The sequence below is a fragment of the Phaethon lepturus genome, unplaced genomic scaffold (assembly GCF_000687285.1).
Source record: "Phaethon lepturus isolate BGI_N335 unplaced genomic scaffold, ASM68728v1 scaffold24478, whole genome shotgun sequence".
Taxonomy (NCBI): Eukaryota; Metazoa; Chordata; class Aves; order Phaethontiformes; family Phaethontidae; genus Phaethon; species Phaethon lepturus.
Window position 1 is genome coordinate 1885 of NW_010557238.1, and position 25877 is coordinate 27761.

Sequence of the window (25877 nt, forward strand, 5' to 3'; positions counted from 1 at the left end):
TATTGTATATTTTTTGTTATGACAATAAAGTGTTGTACTATAGTTTGGAAATATAATTATGTTCTAAAATAATGGTATGGAGAAACAGATGATCATGAAGTTCTTCCTGAACAGAGATATGAGAAGTGTCTTAATTTCAGAAAAGCCTTGGTAGTATTTTTGCTCTTTGCTTGCCTGCAAAATTTCTGTATGTGTAAACATACCATCAATTTAAAAAAAAAATACTTATTTTGGTACTGCAGTAAACACACAAAGCATGTTTTCATATCTTTTACTAGCATCATTTTAATACACAGAAATAGCAAACTTTATTTTAGAATGTTTTTCTTCCCTTTCTTCTCTGTGTATCAGCAAATTTCCAAGATGTTATTTTTGTGAAACTTCTGAAACTGCTCCAAACTGATATTTCTGTATTGAACTGAGAAGGAGGAGGGTTTTTTTATGTAGTGCATTTTATTGACTATAATGAAATCTCCGTGCAACATATCTCACTATTTCTTTTAGAGATTGTAAATGGATACCTAAAGAAAAAATTTAAAAAACATAAATAACATAACTATCCCTCTGGTTTAGGCCTCTTCTGTGTGGGGATGTATTCCAAAGAACGCATTAAATTTTTTTTTTGTCTATTTGTTTGTGTTTGTTTTTTTTTTTTTGTTAGGCCCGGCGCAAAGAGGTTTTTATCCAGGAGCGATATGGAAGATTTAATTTGAGTGATCCATTTCTGGCTCTTCAGAGAGATTTTGAGGCAGGTGCTGGTGATAAAGAAAAGAAGCCAATATGCATGAACCCTCTGTCCATTTTAGAAGCTGTTATGGCTCATTGCAGGAAAATGCAAGAAAGAATGTCAGCTCAGTTGTCTGCTGCTGAAAACAGACAAAAGAAGGTATCCTTCTACCAACTCTTTTTTCCTTTTACCTCTCCTGTTCTGTTCTTTCATGCCACTTTCTTAAATTGTGTCTTTGTCCAGCTTGGTTATCAGTACGAGTGTTAAAATATTATCACTTAATTGTCTTATATACTGAGGTGCTGATTTTCTGGTGATAATTTTGTGTGCACACCTCATTTGTGCCGTGAATTTAGCTCTACTTATGGAATAAATGCAAAATAACAAGTCGATGCAGTATATAAGTGGATAGCTCAGCATGAGCTGAGAAAACATCATCACAATATATTTTTAAACCAGCACCATTGAAACCTAGAGGAGTTACTGTTATTTTTGTTTTAATGTAAATAGCATAAAATAAGTAATTCATTTGCATTTTATATGAGGTGTCTCTGTTTCATACATCAGGAAAAATAAATTATAACTCTAAAAAATACTTTTTTGCATGTTTAGAACATTTGCTGTAAAGAGAAAATTATTTTGGAACAAGTATGTTGCAAAAAAGGTCTCATATTGAAGATAAAACAAGGTAATTTGAAAGTGAATTGGGGTTTGGTTGCCAGTATTTCACTAAGATGTAAGCCGTACATTCCTAAAGCACAGCTAAATATGAGTATGTTGGGGAGGGGTTTCTGAGAGGAAAGAGGGGAACAGTAATATAATAGACTAAGCTAGACCCGGTATTTTTGAATAATTAGAAAAGAAATGCCTGCTAGGTGTTGAATCATCCTCACTGGGTATAAGATGAATGGAATGTCTTCAGCAGCTGTGAAATAGCTTTTTGATGACAGTTTTATATTGATGTTTAAAAAAAAAAAAACAACAGACAATGCTAAGAGAGTTGACATAAAAATTATTTTGGTAGTAGTTGCTCTTTGGGAAATAACATGCACACAAAAGTACTGGAAGTATGCTGGAAATACATGCTTGAATTAAATGACTAATATTAGACTGTATGTATGATGTATAAGTCTTAAAACAGTGTAATGTGCTAGGTAGTGAACTGTCACTTGTACTTACCTAGCACTTCTTTTTGAGGACTCTTAAATGTTAACTTTCTTTTTCATAGGCTTTGTAAGTAAGTTGAGATTTTGGGGAAGGGATTGTCTCAGCATAGAAAAGAGATGGCTTATTCTGACTGAAGAATTATATTGGGAGAGACCCTCACACATCTGCCTGGACAATTAGATTAATTTCTTGTTTCAGTGCATGGCCACAAGTTTCTTCTTGTACCTAAATTCTGCATCTATCTCTAGCTTTTAGTATATGGGCAGATACATGCATGCAAGATGGGCTTACATATTGAGAACACGTCCGAAAGTCGGGGTATTGATATGTAAATTCCATTTTTGCCCTTTTTGTTGGCCCAGGTTTATTACCAAACTCTACATCAATAGGTCTGCATGTACAGGAAAGGATGCTATGTCTTTTGTTTCCTAGAAGAACACATAAGGTGTTTTTTTTTAATTTTAAGTTGTTTGATCTTAATTTATTTTGCAGTTTGATTCTTACCTTGAGAAGTACCTAAACCTCTAGTGCCCTCAACTCTGAAGTCTGTAACTTTCATGCTAAACTTTAAAGCACTACACTTGAAAAAACATGTGTTGCTTTGAAAGTGTGTCATTATGATTCTACCATTTTTACTCCTTGCAACAGATAGGAAATTTAAATAACACAGGATTTGAAAACAAACTGCATGGTGTTGAGCAGCTGTGTGCATGACTCTACAGAACTTACATCTTCCTCTTTTAAAGCCAATTAGAAATGCTATTTGGACAGGGCACCCTCTTAAACTTCTTGGGTTTGTGGCAAACAGATGACATATCTCTCAACCATCTCCATTCATTCACAAACGATTGATTCAGTGTTTTAGCTTCCCTCAGTTCCACATTTTTCCGTCTGTTCTCCATCTCTCATCTCCCTCCATGGATGTATTTGGAGGGATTTCTAGAAATGTTCAACAAATTAGGGTGATACAATGTAAGAAAAAAAAAGTTAAGCCTAGACAAATGTGACCTAAATACAGAGCCAGCTGCACATCCTCACTCCAAGAGTGGTTCCTCTTTTTCTAAATGTGTGATGCCTCTATCTTCGTGTTTGGAATTGCCTCACTGTCTCACTCTTACATTAAGTCATGAAGCTGTGTACAGCTGTGTTTATTTTCTCTGGATATTACTGGACTTTAAACAGGCTCAGACTGAACTCTTATTCCTGGGGATTTATTATCTGTGAAGATAATGACCTTAAAAGTATTCTTTGAATAAAATTTTTATTTGGTCATAAAAAGCAAGTCATAACAACGTGTCAGAATGTAGAAAAATGAGAGAGATGCACAAATGACTGTCAGTCATAGGCTTACCATATACCAAACACCTAATCCCCAGATGTCATCTGCTTTGTGTTAAGTCTCCATCCTCTTCCATCTCTTTGAATGCTTTTCCTGGAGCTGCTGTTGAAATTTATTTTGAGGTTTCCTGGGAACTCAAAACCAGATAATCCAAATGACAGTTCTTGGTTTGTCAAGTGTTTGCAGAGAAGTTAGTATTGGGATCCATGCTCAAAGATAGACAGGCACATTGGTTGGAAGAGGCCCACTGATGTCCAGCGAGTATATCTGGTTGTCTGTGAATTTGTCTAGCTGAGTCCTGAAAACACCCAGGAATGGCAGTACTGCAGCCTTTCTGCACAACTATCCATGTGAAGAACCTTTTCCTAAGACTGAGCCTCTTAAAGGGCAGTTTTTCATGTTAAACTTTTGTTATGAGGGCCTCACCTGCCACTAACAAGAAGAATTTGACTCTGTCGTCATTGTAAGGGCCCTTCAAAAGGAGTGGTATGTTGCTATTAGATGATCCCTCTGTCTTCTTTTCACTAGACTAAGCAAGCCAAACTCCCTTGACCTTTTCTCACAAGGCATGCGCTCTGTCCTCACCTTTGAAGGGCCGTTGCTGGTTAGTTCTTTGTGGGACACTATCATTTTCCTCGGTATCCTTTTGACCCCTTTTCAAATCCTTCTTGGACACATTTCCGGATGTTTACATTACTGGTATGATTTAGTGTATGCATATAGTACACTTTGCAAAAATCAGGTCGTAGTTAGTTCATAAACTCATAAATAATTACAGCTAGTTCCAAATCTGTCATGTAAAGGAAAAAATGCAGTGTAAATATTCACAGGTTTTTCCTATTCAAGATGATGCAGCCAAAACAAGGGTGTGTGGGGGGGTAGATGTAGGACACAACGTAATGAGAAACTAATGCTTCTTTTGTCAATTTGAAATCAAATAGAGGACTTATATGTATATTTGGAATTATTTATATGCAATTCTTACAAATAAGATACTATAATAGCATGGTAAACTGATTTCATCCCAGTTATATGTTAAAATCTGCTTGTAATTATTTGAAAGTAATATAATTTCACAACAGTTAATTTATAAAACCAGTCCCTGGACTGAAAGCAAAATGAATAATGTAGAAAACCTTGATAAAAACATTTTCACTATAATCTTACTGCATTTCCAAGCTTTAAAAATTGTATAAATTTTTCATTATTTCTGTATCTATTTTAACAAAAAAGAAACTGTTGGATGCTCCACTGTTACTGTTGGATGCTTCACTTGCTTTGAAATGCTTGCGAAGCATCCAAATGATGTTGGATGCTTTGAAAAAAACAATGAAATGTTTGAGAAAAAATAATGATTTTTCTGCATGGGAAGAACTGTGAATGGGACCATTCCTAAATACAGTAGTTCAGCAGTTTCTTGGGGTTTTGTTTGTTTCTTTATCAGGCATTCAGATAAGGCATATAGGAAGCTACTGCATCAGTATGTGAAGGGAGGAGCAGGAAGAAAGAAATCTATTTTTCTTTTGTTGTTTGACTTGTGTAAAAGTTTGCTTGGGAAAATACAAAGCAATTGAGGTTGCATTACTACTAGTAGGTATTTTATAAAGTGGTGCATTAACATATTTTTCCAGTATTTTTCTAGAACTGGGTCTTTGAATAAAAGCGTAATCAGCAGGCAAGATGAATTAGAGATGATGACTATATTAATTATGGGAAAAATTATTCTTACCTGTTTTCTACATGTAGTAGGTAGTTTTTTGATTGCAGCTTATAACATAGTTTATACATCACTGATTTCAGTGAAACTTTCTGCTATTAGTAAGTATAGGAAGATATTTGTGCCTGTGCCAGAAAGTTAGTTTCAAAAATGAATGTCTTATTTATAAATATTAAAACAAGATATAATACATCTATTACGGGCGTGATGGACTGTGTATTTCAACCCTAATCTCCTTCAGTCTGAAGAAGTCCTCAAACCTAAACTGTGCATTTCTGGGCTCAGTTTTTTTGCAAAACTCATCTCTTGCTTATGTCAGGTTCCTTTACTGAGAATATGACTTTCTGTGATGTCTTATGTCTAATTTCTGGAGAATAGGTAGCTCCTCACTCATTTAATCACTTTGGGGAATCTCTGTGTTATCAGTGGAGGAAAGTAGACGGGCTTACTGAGTTTCTGAATTGCTCTTCAGAGATGTCTGTCTCTTTCTTTCGCTTGTGTAAGATTATAGGCACTTGTGTTATTAGATACCACAAATCACTTTCCTGAGGTGGACAGGTTCATTTTAGGCATACTCTGAGAGGTTAAAATATCAATGTCCGGTTAATACTAGGTTATGTTGAAAGTCTCCATCTTGTTAATGAGAATTTTTCTCTATGCTTTCTTACAGTTGGAAATGGAAAAATCACAGTTACAGAATCTTGAGCTGGAGCACAAAAAGCTATCCGCTCGTCTTGAAGAAGAACGTGGAAAGAATAAGCATGTAGTATTGATGCTAGTGAAAGATTATAAGCAGTTGTCTGGCCGAATTGTAGAGGAAGCCCAGAAACTGGAAGAAGTGATGTCAAAATTTGAAGAGGAAAAGAAAAAGGCTACTGAATTGGAGGAGTCTCTTGCAGCTGAGAAACAAAGGAGTACACAAATGGAAGCTCAAATGGAAAAGCAGCTGTCTGACTTTGACACAGAAAGAGAGCAGTTGCGTGCCAAACTTCATAGAGAGGAAGTGCATACCAGTGACCTCAGAGAAGAGAGAGATAATATGATCAAAATGATTGAGCAATTAAAAAAGGAGAATGAAAGTAGAGCTAATCTTTCTCTCAAAAATAAAGATAAAAATAAAGATAGGAGTCTTGTTTCTGTTTCTGTTGAAACAGAAGAGACAAGTTCAAGAACTGTTGCCTGCCAAACCGATACTGTAGTGATGGACAGTAGCACAGAAAATGTGAAAAAGTTGCCTTTGACTGTATCTGTAAAGCCTTCTACAATGAACCCACTAGTGTCTGGCAATACAAAAATGAATGTGTGTGCCAACACAGCATTTGTGAAGCCTGTCATTGATAGGCAATCTTCATCTAGTGAACTTGTCCCTCACGCAGCTCCTGCTCTTACACAGAATCAAAACAGAATTGAGGAAAATGGACCAAGTACAGGCTCATCACCTGATTTACCAAGTAGCACTTCCCCTTCTTCAAATAGTACTTCCCTTTGCACCCCTGCAGCACCAACTGCCACAGCTCAGAATTCCTCACTCCCTTCATCTATGCACAGTTTGCATTCACCATCTGCCAACACTACTGGGCATCCAGGCCTAAATCCACGAATCCAAGCAGCTAGATTTAGATTTCAAGCGAATGCGAATGATCAAGACCAAAATGGAAACACAACCCAAAGCCCTCCCTCAAGGGATGTATCCCCTACTAGTCGTGACAACCTAGTTGCCAAACAGGTAGCTCGGAATACCGTTACCCAAGTCCTTTCGAGATTTACAAGCCCTCAGAGCGGCGCTCCGTCGCGGCCGGGGACATCACATTCAATGGAAGTTGGCACTTACCCCCCAGTCGGTAGAATGAGTTTAAAGACTCCCAGTGTATCAAGAATTGACAGAGGAAATCCTCCACCTATTCCTCCTAAAAAACCAGGGCTTTCGCAAACTCCTTCTCCACCACACCCACAGCTTAAAGTTTTAATGGATAGTAGTCGATCCCCAAATGCAAGTGCAAAAACTGACAACAAAACCATGACCTCACCTCTTTCAAGTTCACAAGGAATCAGGGTAATAAATGAGGAAATTATTTCTAAGTCCTCACCTCAGCTGCCACCAAAACCTGCTATAGATTTATCTGTGGCACCTGCAGGCTGTGCCATACCAGCCATAGCCTCATCTCAGGTGGGTGCCTGGCCTTCCCACTTCCCTGGACTGAACCAACCTGCATGTTCAGAAAATTCCTTTGTCATTCCCACCACCATTGCCTGTAGCTCCTCCATAAACCCTGTTAGTGCTTCATCCTGTAGACCATGTGATTCAGACAGCCTCCTGGTAACAGCATCAGGTAAAGGGATTGATATGCTACAAACTGTCTCCCTCTAAAAGAATGTTTTGGTTTTCCTATGTCTCTCGTTTGCTTTATTTATCTCTTTATACCTTTCTCTTTTCTACTTTCTAAAAGCTGAAATTTCCGTTTTATATTTTTTCCACATTCCAGGGGTATGGGAAGTATTTTGCTGATTTAGTAGTGTTATAAATTTGTTTGATTCCTCAAGGAGGTCTCCAAATTGAAGGCTTTATTTTAACGGTAAAGAGGACTAATGTTTAAAGTAAATGGGCTGCAGACTATGGTATATTAAAGAAACTCTTTGTTTTGGTTTGGTTTGGGTTTTTTTGGTGAATGCTATTATTTTGGACTTCAAAATGCTTTCTCAGTCTGAAATAATGTTTTGAAAATTATCTCTGCTGGTGATCTTCCATGGAATATATATTTCAGTGCTTTGCGAGTCTTTTAGAAAATAGGACATAGCTGGGGCAACTGTATTCTCCTATGGCATTAGATAGTTGCACATTAAGGTATATAATTGCCTGGATAACAGTGCAGTTTCAAATGTATCACTTCATACCTATAGAATATGTTGCATTTTTATCTATAGTTCTTCTGGTTTTAGTTGTAGGCTTTGTTAATACTTGTGTGTGGCATCTCACAGGTTTACTTCAACAGATACCTGCAAAGGTTTGCTGATGGAGAGTTAAAATCTAAGTGTTATGTTGATAGACTAAGTCTGGAGTCAGTGCTTGTATCTGCTATTCATCTTGCATTCTGGTGGGGACTTCTGTGCCTACTGCCAACTTCAGGGTATCTTCTTGATGGCAGTTAAATGAACAGAGGCGGCCCTGACCTGCCTTTCAGTTAATTGTAGATCTCCTATAAACCTTTTTGTCAACACATTTCCCTACTGGGATCAGTAGCACTAGAACATTAGGTAGAAGACCCTCTTTAGCCTGACTTGCACTGCAGTGAGGAAGACGCACAGTTGTGGGACACTTTAGACCTTCAACAGCATTGAAGAATGTTTGAATGGTCTCACACTTTCAACAGTAATTCTCAGTTCCTCATAACTTTAGTCCCTGTATCATCACCTGTAGGTATAAAACCCCTGCACAGCTGGTCTGCTTCCATCACACAACCAACCACTTTCTGTTGGTAGCTGCACCACTATCTGATGAGGCAGCTGAACTCCCTCACCAGTCTTGGGGACGCTGCTCCAAGAGCATCGTGTGGCAAACTTGTACCTGTATATATAGGAGATTCCAGAGTTCACATTATTACAGAATTTTTATTCCCATTCTACTTCACTGAAGACTTCTGCATATTTCTGGAGTAACCTAGTCATGTTTTTGACATTTGGCCATGGCACCGTACTGTCAGAATCTTCTTTCCTTTCTGAACCGTGCCATAAAAATATGAGCTCAGAAATCTTATCTTCCTTTTGTCTACTACTTCTCAGAGTTAACAACCATGAGATTTGATGGCTGCCTCTTAGTTTGCTGATTTTCTTATGAATGTCCTAAATTTTCATCTTAAATTCTTGTTCTCAGCTGAGTCTGATTGCCATGTCAGATAGATCATTAGTCTCCCAGTATTCCAGATATTCTCCAAACCTCATTTGCCTTCAGGTGCTATTAGGCTCTGTAATGGAATCCAAATTTCATTTAAAGAAACAATCTTAAGATTTTATTAACGTACAACGAATTATTGGCAAAATCAGCTTCAAATTGAATAGTTTTTTGGAGTCTCTCTTCCACAGATCCTATCAGCATGAACTAGGCTGTATATTTCAGTTAGTCTTGCATTAACTAGATGATGTTTGGTAACCATTTAAGACAGGTTTTGAATATACTTTTAAAAAGTTAAATCTTCTATCTTAAAAATGAAATTGCCACCGCTTGACTCTATGTATTGTTATTGCTTTAGTTTGTGCTTTGAAGTACAAACTTTTTTCTTAGAACAATCAGGCTTTAAATAGGACTCCTCCAGCAAATAGTAAATTTGTGTTTCTTATGAAATTTGTGACAGTTCTCAGAGGCAATTCTCAAAGATAGGATTTTTGTAAAACTGTTAGTCTTTTTAAATTGTGCTGATTTATGTGTTCAGATTGCCTTTCTTCATTTACATGCCATTCACTTGTTTTTGGAAGGGATGAAAACAACTGGGTTCATTTAATCCCTTTACAATCCTTGCTCTGAACATTTGACACTGTTAGTATTTTGTAAGTGGCACTGTTTTTTTGAATTTATGCAATTGCAAATGGGAAATATACCCCATAATCCGAAGTCTGCGAAGAAAGATTGCTTAAAGTCTAGTTAGTGGTCTGATATTTTATTAATATAGAGATGTTATTTTAATATCCCTCCTTTACCGACCACAAACAGGCTCAAAGAATTTTAATAACTAACTTTATCTGAAATATTCAGGTAAATATTCAGGAGCTCCTTTGTCTTTAACTCAAACTAATGCTTATATTTTATAGCACTTTTTCTCCAATCCCATTTTATTTGTGTTTTTTAAAGGAACTTAATCTATTTTGGCTGAGTGTTCTGGCAAACTGCAGAAATAAAAAAACTTTGAGCAACAGATATTATGCAAGTATGGAAAGACATTTCCTTCAAAATTTTATGCTGAGAAAAGAAAAAAAAATAGATTTTATAAATATATATGAAAATAGACTTTCTCTTAGAAAAGGAAAACCAAATTTAATAACACTGTTTTCATTAAGATAATGTGGTCAGTAATGCCTGAATTCATGTCACTTATTCACTTTCTTTTTTCAGTTTCTTTTTTAAGTATGATTTTTCTTGAAGTGAATGAGATCTTACAAACTACAAATACTACTGAAACCTCCTTCCCATATCTGCATTTTCATGCTCTCTAGGCACCGATTCAGTTAGTTTTATTAATGATCTGGTTGATTTTGATCTGTGTTATTTACTTTTTTCAGAAATTTTTTAGAATTTCAATTTTACTTTCAGTTAAAGGAGAGCATGGTGAAATCTTATTCATATTTTATTTTATAGTAAGTAGTGAGTTTCAGTCAGAATTTGTTAATATTTTTAAACAGTGAAAACAAATTTAACAAAGAAGACATTGAAAGAATCCTCCTTTTTTTGTTTTTCTTTGTCAATAAATTCCTGTTCCTTTCTTCTTACTGTGGAGTCAGAAGAATCGTTAATAGCCTAATCACTAAAGTATTCTATTTATTAATTTTACAACAGTTTCCTAGTTGGCTCAGATTGCTTTAAGAACATGTCAATAGCTTGATTTTCAGAAAGGGAGTGTCTTGGTTCTAGAAGGAGCAGCTATTAAGGGTAAATTTAAATCAGTGCACTGATAGTTTCAGTTACACGTTCTGATGAATTACCGTGACGATACCTTCTTTTAGAGACGGGGCGTTGCGCTGCATGTTGCTCTTTTCATCCCTGGTAGGAAAAGACACCAGCTTTTGTCATTTATGTTGAACAGACTGCACATAGAGAAATTACAATGAACATTTATGGCCTGATTCAAAATCTGCGACAGTGTTTTCATTAACTTCAGCAGCCTTTGAACTGGTGCCAAAACGCTTCTGCTCTGTTTGGATTTCTACATTTCAACAGCTGTAAGACTTCAAAATGGAAACGAATGCAGGCAGTGGGATTTTCATACCCCTGGGACTTCTGCTTTCACTTTCTTCTTGGTTTTGCGCTTTTTATGTCACTCTTCAATGAAGTATGGTTTTTATTTTGCTCATTCTATGATTGATTTATTCTCTCTGTACAATTGGCTTCGAATATAAAAGGGGGAGGGTGTGGTGTGAGGAACTGATCTGGGCTCTGAAATAATTAACCATCTCACACTCTGAAGCTGATGCCAGAAGCTGTTTTTGTCTGTCCCTCTGCCCTTCACCACTGCATGCCCTACGAGCTTTCACAGGTGCTTCACATTTCCTAACTTTCGCATCTGTAACCGTGTACCTTATTTGTTGGTATTTTCTAATGTTGGTGTATTTTGTTGGATGAATTCAGCTTTATTATATTGCTTTACATTGATAACAGAAGCTGAAGTTATGTTTATGTTATTATCTGGGTTTTTATCTTTTTCAGTAGAAGATTTTCATCTAATGATAACCTAGTATACTGAATTTCATCACTGAATTACAACAACATATTTTTCATTTCAAGGAGTTGAAATGAAAGTTAAGATACCACATATGGCACAAAATAAATTCCTTTTATTTTGGCATTTCTCTTAACGATGCTTTAAAAAAAACCACAAAAAAACCCTTGCACTATTTTCAATAAGGAAGCGAACCCAGAAATACTATTCAGATTACACAACCGCTTGGCAAAGTGAACCTCATGCTTAAAGCTTAGTGTCAGGATCCCCAGATTCCCACAGATAATTCCAATATAACTTGGACAAAGAATGCTCGCACCTGGAGTGCCACCCAAACAATGTCCACTATCAGTTAATTACCATGGCAAGACAGTAAAAACTACACAAGTACCATTTTAAAAACAATATATACAGCAACACCTGCAACGCCATTAGTTTCAAAGAATAACAAAAGGTTAGAAAAATAAAAACACTTTTATAATGGAAAGGAAGAACAAAAGCTATTCTTCAGACCTTTGGGGATTTTCTAAGAGTTAACTGTTCTCAGATATTGTAAGTGGAAATAAATATATCTTTTTTACCACTTAGAGGATGAAGTTTACTTTTATATTGCCTTTTGTTTTTTTTTACAAACTTCAAAAAAAGGTCAAAATCCTCTGATTAAAAGTATTGGAGAAACAAGTATTAGTAAAAGTATTAATAGTCAGAAGGTAACTTCAGAACTGAAGTTATATGAAGATGGATGGAGTTAACTTTACAGTTTTATCATCAGTTTAAAGTTGGATTTATAAGGTAACTTCATAGTTGTAGTGATGACTTCTTATAGTCAATAACAAATAATAATAATAAGATAACATTGTAAAAATACTTCAAATATGTTTCCTTTACATACTAGACTAGTAAACTTAATCTGAAATGACAAATTTAGCTTACTTTAGAAACAAATATGAAAATACTCCAGCCATTTATTTTTTGTTGTTTTGAACTGAGACCAAGCTATGTGTTCTTCATGGGGGCTGCTTAGATGATGGATTCCTGTGTAAGTCTGGACCTTAATTAAATTTGCCTAGATCTTGCAAGGTTCCCAAACCTATTGCTTCTATAGAATTCTGTTGGGAACTGCCATATTTAATTTTGTTGTTCCAAAATGCAGAGCAGATCATCCCAGCATGGTAGAACTACTGCCACATGCTTTTTCTGCTTTGAGGTGTTGGAGGTTGGATAGCACTTGATCACCTTGGTGGAGCTGGAGGTAATGCCCTGCAGCTCCTCTTCAGTCTCGGATGTGGCAGAACCACAAAGCTGCGTAGACTTGCTTTGTATTGTCAGATTTCAGACTCATATAATAGCTTATGTGTGGCCACAGAATACAAAGTTATTTATTCAAGAGAGAAATATAACATGGATTCTCTAAAGGTAATAATGAAAATAAGAAAAAAATCTTTCTCCTATTTTCTCTTGCAGTCCTTGATCACGGAAGAATGCACAAAATTTTCTATGCCTTATGCAGCAAACTTCATATTCTTAACAAACTCCCTACTAAAGCTGATAAGTAATGAACAGAAAGTTTAACCCAGATAACTCCTAAGCTTTCAAAGCTTTGATTTAAATATTATTTTTTGATGAAGTGACTTGAACGCTTTCACTCATAAGTTTTACATAACCTGTTACTCATTCACACTGAAGCATTTTATAATATATTGTTCAAGTATTGCTGAGTAAAAGGAATATTACCTTAAGGTACACTTCAATAATAAATATATTTATTTATGTATTATTTATGTAAATGACTTCTACATTTTTTTGCAAACTTATTGAAAGACACTTAAAGTCATTATGGGCTCTCTGTGCAATTTATAAGTATAACTGCAGGTGAGTTATAAATATTAAAGTTTGCATGAAGACTGTAAAGGAGGACAAAATTTCATATTAAAATAACCATTTTGTTTTGGAAACCTTTCCTTAGAAACTTTAAAAAACCTTCCTAGCATATCAGCAACTAAATTAAAAATTGTATAAAACTTTTGATAGTCTCTGAATGTTAATAGCCTAAATTTTCTGAGACATCCAGCTGCTACTACAGTTCATAACAAGTTTCACGTTAACCCTTTTGTAATGAAATCCTGTTCATTTCCGTTAACAACTGTCACCCCTGTACGCAGTGTTTATTCTTTAGAACACCTTGTGATACATAGACAAAGCATCATCACAAAACTTGTGCTAAGCTAACGAATCCTGTCGTTTTGAAGATTCTTTTTAATTTTTAAAAGAAGACAGAAAATGCAGAGCTTTATTTATGTGTCTTCCCTCTAACTTCTGTTGCTTTAACTCACAGGCTGGTCTTCCTCCCTAACCCCTTTGTTAACAAGTGGTGGTCCTGTCCCCCTGGGTGGCAGGCCCACCCTTCTTCACCAAGCTGCTGCCCAGGGAAATGTCACTTTATTATCAATGCTGCTTAATGAAGAAGGACTGGACATTAATTACTCTTGTGACGATGGCTATTCTGCCTTGTATTCTGCTGCTACGAATGGACATACAGGTAAGTCATTCTATGTTTTGTTACGACATTCAAGTGAAATAGAGAAAGCTTATTTCATACGTTTTAAATATTAAATTAGGTCAAATGCATGTTTTTTGAAAATGTGGACTTGAAACTGAGATATATAGATTATATGACAAAAGTCTTGGTATAGTGTATATATAAGCAATACTTCCAGGGGCAGAATTTTGGAACACAGAAGGCATTCTTGCTTGAGGTAACATTCTGCAGGAGCATGCATTCTAATTCTCTACTCCCTTCCTATAAAAAGCCACTAGATACCATCACCCCACGTTCTGTGACAAACTAAAGATCTTTTGTAGCAAAGGCAACTTGAAAGAAAGAACTTTCCTCTACAGGGAGTAAGCAGGAAAGAATAGGTCATCACCAGTGTTTTGATCTTCTGCAGCAGTGATGAAAATGCTGGAAGATGGTTTCAGAGTAGTGTGTTACTTGGGAAATAAAATGAACTGTCTTTATTTTTTAATTAGATGAAATAGCCTTAGTTTGTTCTCTAGGCTCTATTGAGATAATTAACATTTTTCTTTTCTTTTCCCCACTACTCCAACCCTCAGTCTTGAGGCGGTAGCATCTCTGAACCTTTCAACAGTCAATCTTCATATTTTATGGATATATTTATGAAATGAGGCAGATGATAGGTTAGTAACAGATACGAATTTCATGGATTCAGACTCAAAGCGATAATTTTCAGACTGTTAACATAAGGCTTTCGAACAACAGCTTTCTTTAAAATTCCAGTACAAATTACTGTAGTGTTTTCTACTTATGTAAAAATCTCCTAGATTCTTATATTGTAAATAATATCATTATGTTGTTTTGGACACTAAAGATAAAATACACCAATACCAATGACAAAAATTCCCTTAATTTCTAGTAAAGTCAAGATTTTATTTCACAGTGAAAGGTGGAACATAGTAAGGCCACTGCTTTCAAGAGTACTTTGTGGATTTTTTAACAAATTGTTAAAAAAATTATTAGTGACACAATTAGAAAACCCTGATCCAGTGTTCAAAATAGTATGTAGAGAGACTATTCCATCATCTTTCTCAGGTATTTTAAAAATCAAAGCAAAGTTAGGATCCAAAATCTGTACTTAGGCAGATAGTGTACATTTTTCTGACATGTTCAGGGTTAATTTTGCTACCAGGCATAGGGATAAAAGGAATTTTCCCTTTGTTCAGAATGGTATATTTTGTCTTTGCTTGCTAGGTGCTATGGTTTACTTCGTAGGAACATCTGGGCCTTTTCATCTGACAGATTCTTGGCTGTTGCCAAGACCCTTAAAATATTGGAAAAGTCCTTTATTTTATTTTCTTCCTTTGGCACTTACCTTTTTTTTTTCCCCCTAACTTTTTCTCTTCAGTATTAAGAGTCCACGTTTACTATACTGTGTAGATTTATTTCCTCCCCCTCACTGAATGGATGTTCTGTGGCTTCTTTTATCCATTACATCCATTACATCCATTTATCATTGCTGGTGTTTGTGGGAGACCGTAATTGACCCAATTCTTCTTTACTCATCATGTATTCCTAAAATGTTTCAAAGCAAATGCCCTGATTTTCAGTTACAATTACTGAGCAGCTCTTACTGACGGCAAAGGCAATTTGGTTTCTTGCATTATTGTGAAAATTTCAAGTAAGAGAGGCACTTGACAGAAATATGAAAACACGGTAATAAAAACAAACACGTGCAGATGCATCCTGTAATTGTTTGGTATCTTTTACTTTTTAAGATAAGAAATATATTACAAAGGTTTTAGTGTTGCACTTCTATTTATAGTCGACAGGATGTGAAAAACACTTTGTTGTACAAATCACATTTTAGCGACTAAATGGATTGTATGAATTCTGAATGAGAGAATCACACAGCAGCAGTATTGATGTCTCCTTAATACATCATATGAGTATTGAGAGTAGTAGATGTATAATATTTTTGGAGAAAGGTTTTTATGCTTAACTTTAATATATAATCCTTTCTTTGTTACTTGCAGTTTGTTCCCAAGTGCATGAATAGATGCAGCTCTTCAAAGTGGAGACTTTTAAAAACAAATCTATGTAAAAATTCATAGGCTTAAGAAAGAAAGTATTAGACTAAATCTCTTATTTTTAGAATTCCTTCTTAATAGCTTTTTTTAACTAAACAGGTGGAAAGAAATTGAAATGATGTAATTTTAAGAAGGATAAAATAATTTATTGTACAAATTTTTTCATTGCATTGAGTAGAATTGTCAATGGTAATTTTTTTCCCTTAGAACCATAGAATCATTTCGGTTGGAAAAGACCCTTAAGATCATCGAGTCCAGCTGTAAGACTTAACACATAAGCTTACCCTGGTGGGTGATCACACCATGGTTTAATTTATTGAGAATACTTTCAACCTGGAGTTGGTGACTAGATTCAGAGATTCCCAGGACCCCTTGTTTCTTCTAAGTCAATTAACCAGGTTTCCCGATTTCTCCTGGGAAATAGTTGGCCAGAAGAAAAGAGTAGCTCTAGTCTTGTTAAGCGCCAGCATACTGTGTACCTCCCTTGAGGAACAAACACCATGTGGCAGAGGGTCTGGGAAGGGTGGAAAGTTACTGATCTCCACACATTTTCAGTGAAGAAATACAGTATTTGGGATGTGTAGATAACTAGAGAAAGATAGAGCACATTGTAACCAGCACGGTGGCAGCAGCTGTTACGTGACCTCAGTCCAGTCTGCGGAGAAAATGGGAGTTACACAAGGAAAGAGACCACTCAAATATTTGTTCCTAATCTGTCCTATTTGCAAAATATGTAGCCTTCCTGTTCATAAACAGTTGCCTTTTGAGAGCTGCAGCTGAGGGGTTTTCCAGCACATGGAGCACATAGCAGCTGCCTTGTTTCCTGCACACACTGTCCCCAATTCTGTAGGTCTGAGAGAGAGAACTTCACCCTAAAAATATACACCAAGTACTTTCTTTGTGTTTCAATGGACACGAGGAAACTGTTGATTTTATGATTTAACCACTAGACTGGGATAGCTGAACAGATTGTTTTGTCAGGCTGTATTGGTTTGATCCATTAACAAAGCAGGAGCCGCTTCAGTCTATTACGCACTCGATAACACGTACGGTCGTTCACTTAGCTGATATATCTGCGTATCTTGTGTTGCCAATCCTGACTGTTCTCTGCCACACACGAGGTGGTTGAGAAAGAGAGAATGAAATAATAAGAGTTTCTGAAACTGAGATGTGAAGAGAATAATAATGATGATGATGATGATAATAATAATAATAATATCCTTTGGACTCAGTTATGTGCTAATCGTATGCACTTATGGTATAATCAATTCTCTTCTATCCTGAGTATTTGGAGGCTGTGGCACCCTGATTGATAGGAGAAACTGGAATGATGTTGGAAGTAGAAAGGAGTGAGGTGCAGAGACATACAGCTACATGGAGTCAGCTCTGCTGAGCCACTGGATGTATCTGCATGGTGTTTGCCAGCACTCTGGAAGAACTAGCTACCCCCGGCTGTGGTGGAGACCAGTAAAGTCACCAGGTGTTTGTGCTAATAAGCTTCCATGTTTTGCTTTTGCTTTCACCAAAACCTTTAAATGGGTGACAACATTGGCATCTGTCTTGTGCCTGTCCTTCTGCCCAGTCCCCTCCACTGCTGATTACTTCTGTGGCAGACAGCAGTGATCTGGAGTAAATGAGCCTGGATTGACCCAAATTATCCTTCTCCAAACCCCGATCAAAAGTCCATCCAGAGGACTCAGGCTTCTTGGAGATTATTGCTCTTTTGCTTAATATGCCACCAGAACAGGTCATGTAGACCCAACTAGATCTCATGCCTTATGAAAGTAGCTGCATTTCCTCATATTTGCACCTATCCCTGGGAATAAACAGCTATTTTCAGTGACCTTCATCAGAAATAGTACTTTCACATAGATAAGCTACCCCCTGAATGAGCTGCCAATCAATAGTTGTGAATTAACCATACCTTTCTGGAAAGGTGGTCTTGTTCTGTGCGTTCTTCATGGCTTTTGCATGGCTAACATAGGCTTTATGAAGGCACAAAAGAGTATTCTAGCCAAATACTTGAAATAGCTAGAAGAAAAAATTTTCAACATCCTTCACAAACTTTAGAAGTATTTTAGGTTGTCAAGCAGGAATCTGTATTTTCAAGTTACTTGTTTAGTAATAAGGCTGGGATTGACAATGGAAAGAGGAAAAAATGTCGTTGTTAGCAGAGTATTTTTTCTGTTACACAGTGATTGAAAATATAATTTGATTTTAATTGGTATTATCGTACAAGTGGAAATACTAGGTAAGTTAGTCAGCTGAGAGCTTCTTTCTGACTTAAAAAAATTATTACACATGAAGTCCTGGTAGCTTATCCTGACAACCAACTTTAAAAAAAAAAAAAAAGTCAGTTCAGATCAGATTACTTATTTAAGACTTTAAGAATCTTAATTTACAATATGATAGTTTACAGTGTTTTAAAATCTTATTTCTTAATGTTAAATTATTTATTAAATTGACTCTAGAACATCTGTATTAATATTTGAAAGAATTGTAACCGGAGTAAATACATTCAAGAATGTTTTAGATTAGTCAGATTTCTAAGTAATTCTAAATATATGTTTCTGATATCTAGAGATAAACTTCACTAGCAAAGCTTGGCTCCAAGGTCTTACCCATTGCTGGAACAGAAAGCATTAAGCTTGCTCAGGAATCAGGTCAGGAGTTTATAATTGGTGTTAATCTAAGCTTATTTTCAAAGTAGTCGTTTCAACTACAAAAGACTTGTTTTGTTTTGGTCTAGAACAAATTTCAAGAATATAGAGCAGATTAAGTATTTTCTTCAAACTTAATTGCATGAAAAGATATTCCAATTTGTGGATGAAAAGCAGCCTAATTACTATGTAATCAATTATCTTAATTTAGCTGTAGGATGGTGGAATCAGACTGGTACATTATTAGCATGTCATTTTCGAAATATATGAATGGGAATGGTTTGGGGAGGTTTGAGGTTGTCAGCCTATCTTATTTGTCATTGCAATCCCTTGTCAGTGACCTAAAACAAGAGTGGCCATCTTGTTGCTTGAGTTGTGTGTAGCTTGTGAGCATCTCCCCTGCGGCTGTCCTATCTGGGATGTGTCTGCCAGTGGGACTGTGCCGCCTTTGGGGGCTGCTGGATAATTCAAATTCCCCATTTTGGGGGTACATAAATTAGCAAACACTGTGGGATTTACCAGCCATAGGCACATATTTGGATCCCAGTTGAACCCAAACCAGGCCAGTTTTGCATGAGAGTGGCGATGCCCCCAGGGAGACATTCTCACCTCTCTCCTGCAAACTATTTCCTCAGCTTCTACTTCAGTTCCCTAAGGCTGTGATGTATAGTTAAAAAGACTGGTTGCTGTTGCCCCTTGAGTAAGTTTTAACTTCTGGTAGTTTTAACCACTTGTTTTTGTTGCATCAGTCTATGTTTATGCTCAATTTACAGATTGTGTGAGATTGCTGCTGACTGCAGAAGCACAAGTTGATGCTGCTGATAAAAATGGCTTTACACCCTTGTGTTCAGCAGTTGCTCAGGGACATGTCAAGTAAGTGAAGTCTTAAGATTTTACCCATCAGCTGTTACTCAATTTAATATTCTCTTTACATTATATTATATACCATTTTCATTACATTACTGTTGCATTCTTAGGTATAAATGCATTTAACTATCATTAGTTAAGTAGTTACGAGCATCTACTGAAACTCATATTCATATGCCATTCTGGGTTTAATATTTTCTTCTGTTTGCAATTGCAACTCTTAAGGTTGCTGAATGTGTATTCTTAGTAGCCACAATATGATAGTGGTCTACATGGGTGGCAGACCTTTGAATTTCTTTATTTTCTTCGAGTTCTCAGCCACAATGCAGTATTAACAGGGGAAGGAGGAAAGAAATTATTTTTGCGCTGATTTTTTGAAGCATAGAGAGCTATGAATATCATATTCAGGAAGAAAGGAACATTTATCTGAGTATTCTCCTGAGTGATATAGAATTAAATACTTTAAACAACAAAACAGGTCTTTTTAAGGTTCAAGGTTTTTTGTATCAGTAACAGAAAAACAGAAGATTATGTATGAGTCAAAGAATATTTCTAAGAACATTCTTCAAAACGTAGTTACAAGAATTCCCTTTTATTTTCTGAAGCTCCTAATTTTATAAAGATTGGTGTTTTATGACAGCGTGATTGGAAAGCTGTGTCTCCTTTTTATACTGAGAAGCAATACACAACAGTTCATCCAGATGATTGGGTTTTTTCCTCCCTTTTCCTCCCCCCATCAGAGGAGCTGAAAGCTGATGTTGCATTTCTGTTCTGCAGCTTTACTGTGTATCATAGAATCGTAGGAACTAGAACCGAAAGTTGGAAGCAACCACTAGATAACCTCTTCCAGAGCATTCTTATCCAGATAAAACTATTTTACAAATGCAAAAAAGTCTTAAATAGCATGACTAGGAATCTCTATTACAGACTCTACCTTTGTTTTATGTATCTTTGGTTTTGCTTATCTTTCAGGTTTGATTCTTTTAGTTTTGCTTTGTTACTATTTTTAAGGATTTTACTCTGATATAGTAACACATAGGGGTCAGAGTCTTTGAGTGTTGCTACACTGTGATGGGCCCTGGCCCAACGATGAGTAAGAGTGGAATCCCTGTCCCACAATCTTCCCTGAGTATATAAGGAACATCAGAGGTTCTTGCCACTTCTTAGAGGACTTCAAGCTTATCAACTAATGGGCATCTTTTACTGGAAGTCTTAACCCAGAGGTAGCAGATTCCCAGCAGGTGTTTTGAGCACAGAAACACATATCTAGTTAGATGTTTCAGTGTTTTACATAAGATCTTTGAAAATTACATGTGACTTGACAAGATGAACCAAAAATACACTCTTCATATACTCTCACTAAAATACATATCTTAGACTTTGTTTAAATAGGAAGCTATTTATTTCTCTGATTTACCCTCACAGCAGTTTGCTGTATATCATCTGCTGTGTTATGATATTGCAGACTTTATGTGCTTTTTCCCTTAGAATTACTTATGTAGGATGAAATCCCTAACCATTTTCTTGCTTTCACTTTTTTTAGATACTAAACATGAACCAAATTGTAAAAGTGAGTGGAATAATAACAGGGCCAGCCAAAAATATCAGAGAGACTGTGAATGTTTCTGGCTGTTTGACTTGTTGACCACTTCAAAGTTCTGGCTGAGAAAAAAATCTATAATAGGCAGAATTTGGGGCAATACTACAGTCTGTCCCCTTTCAAGTGTTGTGTTGTCAGTGTTACTTGTACTACAGCACTAAGAATCTGGGGTTACTGACAGCACTAAACTACTATCAATTATACAGTACTTGTCTGTGACAGATTTGCTAGCCAGTCCCCTGTGACATCTCAGCTAACGTTACTCCTGAAGTGGCACAGTGCTGCTGCTCCAGCTCCAGCAAGAAATGATAGTTCCTTAGGACTGTTCAGTAATATCAGCAATTCAGAAAGTGCTTTTAGGAGAAACTTTCAAAATCATTTCCCATGTGGTCCAGGCCAGGCTGACCTTACCTGACCTTGAGATGGAAAGGCAATGTAGCATTTTCAGAAACATGGAATACAATGCCAAGCAACAAAAAAAGATATTTTTGACGTAGCAGACTTAGAATTCAGTGTCTGCAGTTGCTTTATAGAGGTGTCTTGTTATCAACCCATCTTAAGATTACTTTTGTGACTGTATGGCTAGGATACGTGTTCAACATTTGAAAAGGTAAAGCATTACTTTTATTTGTGCTTTTTCTGTTCGAGCACTTTCAGAAAGTGCAGCTAAGTAATTCATATTAATGATACCTGTTTTTTCTAAAATTGGTCATTTGATCTTGAACTTGATTAATTTTCTGATTAAATAAGAACTTACTGAATGTAGATTTTTTTTTAACACGTGTTTTTTTATTTGTAATTTCTTATATGCTTATATTCTTTTATATATATCTTACATTTTTTTAAATATTTTGTCATCCTGTTTGCTATGGTCTCCTAACCAGTAGTTATATGGCATTACATCAGTTGGTTTGAGACTTTATTGTTGATATCCTTCTATTTTTATGGACTAATAAATATTGAGCTGGAGAAATGGGGAGTTATCATTGCTTAAAGCCCTTGTTTGAACTGCAGAGGGAATAGACTGGAATTAAGATTTTTCTAAAGCCTTGAGAGTTGCTGAAAAGCTGCATTTGGGAAGGGAAAGGCACAAGAATTGGGAAGAAAACTGGACCTACTGCTACAGGGTTATGAGGAAGTGCAGGATCTTGGATTCGAATGCGGGTCCCTAGTGAGTCACTCTTCAGCACTCCACCTACTGTTCTGTCCTCCCTTATCCAGCAGCTGCTACCAACACACCCCAAGCCACCCTTCTGGGGTAGCCTCCATTCAGGTACCTGAATGGTGGGTAGTGCCGTGGCTGTTTTGCTGTCCCTACTAGTTTACTTCTCTAGGCCAGTGTCCCTATGCTGGTATCTAAAGCTAGTCCTAGTCCGTCCTTTTTTTTTTTTTTTTTTTCCCTTTCTTTTTCAAACTATTTTAAATATCAGTAGTCAGGAAAGAAACGTTACTTTTTTGCTCAGCTGAAGGTTTTTCTTAAGCAGCTGTCAACAAGTTTATATTAGCCTTGTGAAATTAAACGTTTTATACTCACAGGTTTTAAATGCATATACAGCAGTTTAAGATTTACGGGTTCAAAGTAAGATGATTTTCTGTCTTTATATCTATTCATATGTATAAAATTAGACTTTATACTCGTGTATATGCGATGGATAAAGTCACAGGTAGATCTGGGTCTATAAAATCAGTACTTTATTAAAAAAATATTTAAATGTTGTGAGTTATAAAGAGTTTTTGGATGTCGAATACAAGATAATTTTACTACCTTATTGTTTGCTGTAGGTGTGCAGAATTATTAATTATGTATCAGGCTGATATTAACCATGCTGCTGAAAGAGGACAGACACCTTTGTACCTGGCCTGTAAAAATGGAAATAACGATTGTATTAAGCTATTGTTGGAAGGTGGAGCAGATCGAACAGTAAAAACCAGTGTAAGTTAAAATAGTTTGTAAAGTTAAAGTACCTTGTATAGTACTTAATAACCACAAACAGCTAGGAAATATTTGCGTTAAAATATTTATTTAAATTTTTCTTTGAAGCTGGACTACACCATATAATTTGAAATTAGTATTTTGTTCTTTTCTTCATACTTTCTGGGTTTGATTTTTTAAGCTGTGTATTGTTTGAAAATCTCCTAAATTATGCGACTTGCATATCAGTTTACCAATTTCAGATTCTGCCTGCAGTTTGCTACAGACTTTTCTTCAGCACTGGATTTGCAAAACGGAACTCTTCTGTTTTGACTTATTCTTAAGGCAGAGAAGTGGAGATGGGGAGTTGGCTTCCACCTTTTATGTTAGGATGCTTTCTTGTCCTTGAGGGGTCCCCCACCCCCAAATTTGCCAGCCAGTATTGTAAAGTCTCATATATCACAAATGGGAGAATATGGCAAAAAAAAATTGTATATGGAGAGAGGGAGGAGGACTGTCTCAAAGTTAACATCTCGGTATTGCCCTTTTCAGGTGCTTTCCTGAAGTTTTTCTTAAGACTTTGATGTAAACATGACAATAAATGTGGGATGTAGGTTGTCCAGAAACACAACATAAATACTATTAGCTCCACAGTATATTCTGCTCCTCTATTACACTGTATTTTCTTTGATTCATTTATTTTGGACTTGGAACATAAATATATTTGACTAGAAATGAAAGTTCTGATGTCAAAGTCATGAAAATATCTGACTCATAAATTGATTAATGCAACATGGAACAAATAATTGATTATTGGAATCCTGTTAGTTTGATATGATGATACGGAAACAATCTATTAACAGCATGTAAGTCTTCTATTGCTTAGACTCTTCTAAGAGTTTTGAAGTCTCTGTCTGTTGGACTGTTTTTGAGAAAGCTGTAAAATTTTCTTTCTGCTACATTTTCTTCCCTCTCTTTCCTCCACCTCAAACACACACAAGCAACTCCATTTTCCCAAAGGATTATTATGTCACTCTTGCTTATCTTTTTCATTTCCAAAGAGAGCCTTCCATTCTGATTCATTGCTGATATAAGTTCTGCAAACATTTTTCTATGTGTTTGGTGGGAGTGTGCTTTTTGCTTTTGTTTTTTTTAGGATGGCTGGTCGCCAATTCACGCAGCAGTGGATTCTGGTAATGTTGACAGTCTCAAGCTCCTTATGTACTATGGAGAGCCAAACAATGGGAACTCTTTGACTGATGCAGAGCCTAATTTAGACTACTTTGATTTAGAGAAGAGAGAAGACAACTATAGCAGCAGAGTAAAGCCTGTTATTTCTGCAGAACTGATCAACCATGCTGACAAAGAGGGTTGGACTGCTGCCCACATAGCAGCATCAAAAGGCTTTAAGGTCAGTCTATGTGAACAAGTTACAGTAACCTGATAGAATTTAGGCAAGATAAATCCTTCTTTTTTATCTTTGAAGACCTAAAACTTAGATGTTAAATCTAAGTTTGTTATCTAGTTCATTGCTTACTTATTTAAATATTTATTTAAATATATATTTAATACATAATTAATTAAATATTTATTTAAATGTAGAAACTATTTATAAATAGTTTATTTATTCCTGACTATTGATATTTAAACTTGATTTAACAGAGTCAGAGAGATCATTACAGTGGATAACTTACCCCAGAAGCCAGGTGTCAAATGGGATGAATTGTCAGATTTAAATGCCTATTTCTTTTGGGACAACTATAAAAAGAGAAAGCATGATTACTTGAGACTCAGATTTTCAAAGTTAAGGTGAGGTTAATCCCACCCTAAATGCCAATTCATCAGGTGTCATGTACTTAATATAGATATTAGATGGACATAGTTTCCAGTTACAGTTAGGGATGATTTAACTATGAACAATTTTTCCTGTGGGAGGGAGGGGAGGACAAGAAATTTGAGAATCAGATTTCTGCAGTAATACATTGTTTAATTTATTATTTTGGGCAGCCTTTTTAGCAGGCAATGAATAATTTTGGGGAGGTTGGGTTAACTATGACATGGATAATGACCTTACAGGTCTTACTGATGATAAACAGGAAGATTTTTGGAAATAGAGTATTACTTGAAGGATTTGACATGAGAGCTTCACACTATTAACACTGACTGTTTAAAGGAATTTTTTTTTATGACAGCTATCAGCCAGATCTTACTGTGAAACTTTCACCCAGGGAGAAAACAGAGGATACTAAACACAGAAGAGAGTGAATTTTAGGAAAATATAGTCCAAGACTTTGAAAATCAGCTTTGTGATCACATGCCTAATTCAGTATCTATCACTGTGTTTCCTTTTTTTCCTGATAAATTTTTCCTGATAAATTTGCAATAAATTCAAAATAGGCACAGATTTAAGAATCATTTTATTAAATTATGTTTTTTTAGGGGCCAGCCACTGCTTACTCAGAATTTTGCATTACAAACAGAGTCAATGTTCCATTACCAGTGTTTGTTAGGCAGGTACAGACTTTTATTTCAGTTTCCACTCATCTCAACTTACATGGTGTTTAAGGTATTTGTTATAATCTGCAAATACCTAAATAGTGTGCAACATGTTGCTTCTTTCTGCAATAATATAATCCTCAGGCACTTTGAAGCTAGGTTTTATTTACTATCTAAAAGGGACTTTGACTAGGTGTTCTCTCTGAAGGCTCTGGCACTGGAGGTCTTCACATATACCTTTCATGAATAACTCATAGTTTTGAGTTTCTGACCACATTCCAAGTCAACTGTTTAATAAGTTCTTGACTGAGGGTTGAGGGTATTCTCTTCGCTGATGAAGGCAATATATAGCTGGCAGTCAGATT

General features: G+C 36.0%; 1 protein-coding gene across 1 annotated transcript in view; it reads left to right on the forward strand.

Annotated features, from left to right (window-relative positions):
• Window positions 1–661: 661 nt before the first annotated feature.
• The window catches only part of CTTNBP2 (cortactin binding protein 2), a gene marked incomplete at both ends in the record, with an annotated part of 43829 nt that continues 18613 nt past the window's right edge, over window positions 662–25877 (forward strand). Inside the window, 6 exons of the mRNA XM_010292721.1 lie at window positions 662–886; window positions 5621–7280; window positions 13708–13911; window positions 19411–19510; window positions 22887–23037; window positions 24173–24427. Coding sequence (XP_010291023.1) covers window positions 662–886; window positions 5621–7280; window positions 13708–13911; window positions 19411–19510; window positions 22887–23037; window positions 24173–24427 — 2595 coding nt within the window. The remainder of the gene's footprint in view (window positions 887–5620; window positions 7281–13707; window positions 13912–19410; window positions 19511–22886; window positions 23038–24172; window positions 24428–25877) is intronic.